This window comes from Manihot esculenta, chromosome 13, assembly GCF_001659605.2.
Source record: "Manihot esculenta cultivar AM560-2 chromosome 13, M.esculenta_v8, whole genome shotgun sequence".
Lineage (NCBI taxonomy): Eukaryota > Viridiplantae > Streptophyta > Magnoliopsida > Malpighiales > Euphorbiaceae > Manihot > Manihot esculenta.
The window spans coordinates 1,510,774-1,515,272 of record NC_035173.2 but is presented as its reverse complement, the minus strand read 5'-3'; the positions used below and the strand labels follow the sequence as shown (position 1 = coordinate 1,515,272).

At 33.9% G+C, this 4,499-nt stretch overlaps 1 protein-coding gene across 1 annotated transcript; it reads right to left on the bottom strand.

The window, feature by feature from the left end:
* Window positions 1–2,596: 2,596 nt before the first annotated feature.
* LOC110630377 (protein TERMINAL FLOWER 1) lies at window positions 2,597–4,268 on the bottom strand. The gene is made up of 4 exons (XM_021777842.2): window positions 3,996–4,268; window positions 3,815–3,876; window positions 3,046–3,086; window positions 2,597–2,973 (listed from the first exon to the last, which is right to left on the bottom strand). Exons 1-4 carry the CDS (start codon window positions 4,191–4,193, stop codon window positions 2,756–2,758), a joined length of 519 nt encoding a protein of 172 aa, XP_021633534.1. The 5' UTR covers window positions 4,194–4,268; the 3' UTR covers window positions 2,597–2,755.
* Between the last annotated feature and the right edge of the window lie 231 nt (window positions 4,269–4,499).

Genomic DNA, 4,499 nt, shown 5'->3' with positions numbered 1-4,499 from the left:
TTATTCCATGGTATCAGAGTTATTCCCGTAAAGATTTAATTTTTTTTCTCTCTTGTCAAGTTTTAAAATTTTTAGAAACTTATGACTCCTATTCTTTTATATTACCAATATAGAGTAATATTTGCCTCTCACCGTCCATCTAGGGAGGACGCAAAAGTCGTTTTGCAACCCTCTTGTTAGATCTATGATTTGTTTGTCGTTTGAGTGTTGGGTGGAGGTGTTTTTTAATACTATTCACTGGGTTACATTTTGTTATCTTCCTTTAATTCATTTGAAGATATAGGAGTATATGGTTTTAATTGAAATGATTTCTGATAATAAAACCCATATTATTAAATTAAATTATCCTAATATCGTTAGTAGTGGCTAAAACAGGTAAAACGTGTTTTATTTCCTCTTTATATAAATGGGTCATTGATTATGGTGCTACAGATGGTAATCCTCATATTTTTACTAGTTTTCGATTTAATAAAACACCTTCTCCTGTTATTATACATAAACTTAACACTACAAAATCACCCTCATTGGATGATGATGAGGATGATGACATTAGATGTAGTCTTTTTCGAACAAGTTCCTTTTTATCCTGTTGCACAAACCTCTCCTGATCAAGAGGATGATGATGAGTGGCTCATCTATAGAATCATATCTGATGGTGGGGCCTCTTCGAGTATGCCTTTTGCTTTACAATCTGATGGTAACATTCCTCCTAATACTCAGCCTCCTGTTAACCGTCAGTTGTTCAAGTTTACTCTCGGAGACCAATACCTGATGATACATGTCCCACACCAGAATCTTCTTCGTTATCAGATCCACCATCGAGTGACATTGACCTCCCCATTAGTCCTCGTAAAGGTAAACGACAGTGTAAATCTATCTATTCTGTTGCTAACTTTATATCTTAAGATCACCTGTCTCATTCTTCTACCTCCTTAATTGTCTCTCCAAATTCCATTTCTTTGTCTAAGACAGTTAAAGAGGCCCTGACTCATTGTGGATGACGTGATGCAATGTTTGAGGAGATCAAGGCTTTAGATGAAAATCATACTTGGAAATTGGTTGATTTACCCTCTGGCAAGAAGGCTGTGGGCTGTAAATGGGTTTTTGTCATCAAAGTCAATCCAGATAGCTCCATAGCGAAACTTAAGGCCCGTCTTGTCGCCAAAGATTATGCCCAAACCTATGGCGTTGACTATTTTGACACTTTCTCTCCTATGGAAAAAAATGATTTCAGTTTGCTTATTTATCTCCCTAGTTATTTTTTAGCATTGGCCTTTATACCTATTAGATATCAAGAATGCATTTTTACATGGTGATTTCCAAGATGAGGTGTATATGGAGTAACCAGCAGGGTTTGTTGCTCAGGGAGAGTATGGGAAAGTCTACCATTTGAAGAAATCTTTGTACGGTTTGAAGTAAAGTTCCCGTGCATGGTTTGGCAAGTTCAATGAAATTGTGCAAAAATTTGGGTTGAAGAAAAGCAAGTGACACCATTCAGTCTTCTATAGAAATTCAGATATTGGTATTATTCTCCTTGTTGTATTTGTTGATGATATTGTCATTACAGGGAATGATAGTATAGAGATCTCTTCTCTCAATCTCTCAAAAACTACTTGCATGTGAGTTTTCATATCAAAGACTTGGGTCAGCTTAAGTATTTCTTAGGAGTCGAAATCTTGTGGAGTAAAAGGAGAATATTCCTATCTCAAAGGAAGTATGTCCATAACTTATTTGCAGAAACTGGGAAGATGAGAGTTAAACCATGTAGCACACTAATGATTCCTAATATATGTCTTACAAAAGATGACGGAGAAGAACTACTTTATGGTGATGACTCGGCTAGATATTGTTTTTGCAGTAAGCGTCGTAAAGCAATTCATGTCTGCACCTATGGTGAAACATTGGACCGCTCTAAAACAAATTCTATGTTATCTAAAAGGGACTCCTAGACTTGATATACTCTACAGAGATTATGGACATACTGCACTTGAGTGTTTTTCTGATACTGACTGGACGAGATCCAAAAGTGATAGAAGGTCGACTATAAGCTACTGTGTATTTGTTGGAGGAAGCCTAGTAACTTGGAAAAGTAAGAAGCAAAATGTGATATCCAGATCCAGTACCGAGTCAGAATATAGGGTCATGGTTCAATCTACTTGTGAGATTCTGTAAATAAATCATATGTTGAAGGAAGTTGGTGTGAATGTTATATCACCCGCAAAACTTTGATATAATAATCAGACTGCTCTTCACATTACTTCTAATTCAGTATACCATGAACGGATTAAACATATTGTAGTTGATTGTCATTTCATCCCTGAGAAGATTCAAGAAAATTTAATCTCTACCAGTTATGTGAATACAAGAAAGCAACTAGGTGATTTACTTACCAAAACTTTAAATAGATCTCGAATAGAATATCTATCTAACAAGTTGGGCACAATAAATATCTATAATCCAACTTGAGAAAGAGTGTTAGAGTGTGAACATAATCTGTACATAATTATAAGAGATTATATAATCATAAGCTAATTTATTGATAGAGTATTATTAGGAGTTGTCTTAATAAGACCTTTCAATAGGTATATATACCCACTTACTTCAATGGAAAAATATACTGAAATTGTCCAATTATTTCTTATCTTATTTTACATATGAATAATAATTATTAAAGGTTACTGTTCAGTTTTTATTTATAATAATAATGATGATAATGAGCAGAAGAAAGAGATATCCATCGATGTCTCATATCTGATTACCGTCTTCTTGCGGCAGTTTCTCTTTGAGCATTGAAGTAAACAGCAGCTACAGGAAGACCAAGGTCGTTTTCAGCAGCAAAGTTTCTAGTGCTGAAATGATCTCTCGAAGATGGTGGATTGATCGTGTGTCTTCGTTTTTGCTTGAATAGAACAAACACAAACCTGTGGATCCCTATGTTTGGCCTTGGAATTTCATAGCTCACCACCTCCCTTCCTGTATAAAAATTATTCTAAAATTTATTTCTCCCTGGAAAGTTTCATTTGCTGAAGGAAAATATGAATTTACCAAATGTAGCATCTGTTGTTCCTGGGATGTCGCTCACTATCCTGTAAAAAGAGTGAAATTATTTTAATTATCACAGTAATAACATATAATTAGAATTATCATGATTGTATTATAATCATTGATTATTTCGTATTCCATGTCGGTTCCACCGTAATCAATCATTAATTATAACCGTTATGTTCGTATAAAATGATTTTTTAATGTTTCAGTTGTTAAAATATGATGAATATGCAATAACTTTGCATGTGACTAAGCAGCAGCCAACATGATTTCTACGTAGTGAGAGATTATTCAGAGCATCTGGTGTACATGCACTTCCAATCATATTTATATTTGAATACACTTTTCTTATTGGATGGAGGAGTACTCCCATGAGTAAGCAAGCAGAATTCTATTATAATATGCTCAGCTCCATGCAGACTATAATTAATACGATACACAATTCTTATTTAAATTAGATTTATATATTTAAATCGACTTTATATAAACACATAATATAAATATATAAAATTTTATATAAATTTCAATATAATTTTTACACTATATAAATTTGATATAAATTTGATATAAATTTCTATAAGAGAATAAGTATTGTATGAGAAATATACATATAGACTAGAAACACCCAATAATCTCTCAGCTTGTGTGATGTTGGTTTGGTAATTTAGCCAAATAATCAATCCTAGTTTTTTTTTTTTTTTTTCGTGAATATAAACACAAGAACTTAAAGGACAAAGTAGCCCCCCCACAAAATAAGATTCAGATATACCAGTGCAGGTGCTCCCTCAGATATGGATCACTAGGACCAGGAACATCAGGGTCTGTCATGACCTGATTGAAAAAACCAAAAAAAAAAGAAAAAGAAAAGAGAGATGGACATTGAACGATCACAAGAAGCTACCATTTTGCAAGAAATTAAAAGAACATGAAAAGATGAGAGTATGCCATACCAGTGTAAAGAAAGTTCTCATGTCTCCTCCTTGGACCTCAATCTTAGGTTTCGAAGCAACTGCCGATGGATAGAACTCATGTCCGTTGTAGACGTTCCTGTTACTGTAAGAGACAGACATTTTTATTGATGGTGTGAAAGAATCAAGAACATCTCCTATCACTCTTCCAACAATAAGAGGTTCTATTATTCTTGCCATTGAGACAGAGAGAAAAAGAGATATAGATGGGGTCTGCCTAAGAGATATGATCAGTATAGGGTTATTTATTGAGCTATGATATTAAAAAGGCCCATATTTATAGTGTCTGAACAGTTACTCTCTGCAAGTTACAGTTGTCAATTCTGATTTATGTATAGAAGGAGTCCTTACATGGTGGACCTATGATGCAAGTTGTCAATTCTGATTTATGCATATAAAAAGCAATAAAAACAGACCAGAAAATACAAAAAATCATAAAAAAGATTCTTGAAAAATTCTCTTATTGATGATCATGACTTCCACAAG

Coding starts and splice junctions, on each gene's coding strand:
- LOC110630377 (XM_021777842.2), bottom strand. CDS start 4,193: ATGGCAAGAATAATAGAACCTCTTATTGTTGGAAGAGTGATAGGAGAT. Junction 3,877..3,995: donor TGAGAACTTTCTTTACACTG/GTATGGCATACT, acceptor TTTTTCAATCAG/GTCATGACAGACCCTGATGT. Junction 2,974..3,045: donor AACAACAGATGCTACATTTG/GTAAATTCATAT, acceptor ATTTTTATACAG/GAAGGGAGGTGGTGAGCTAT.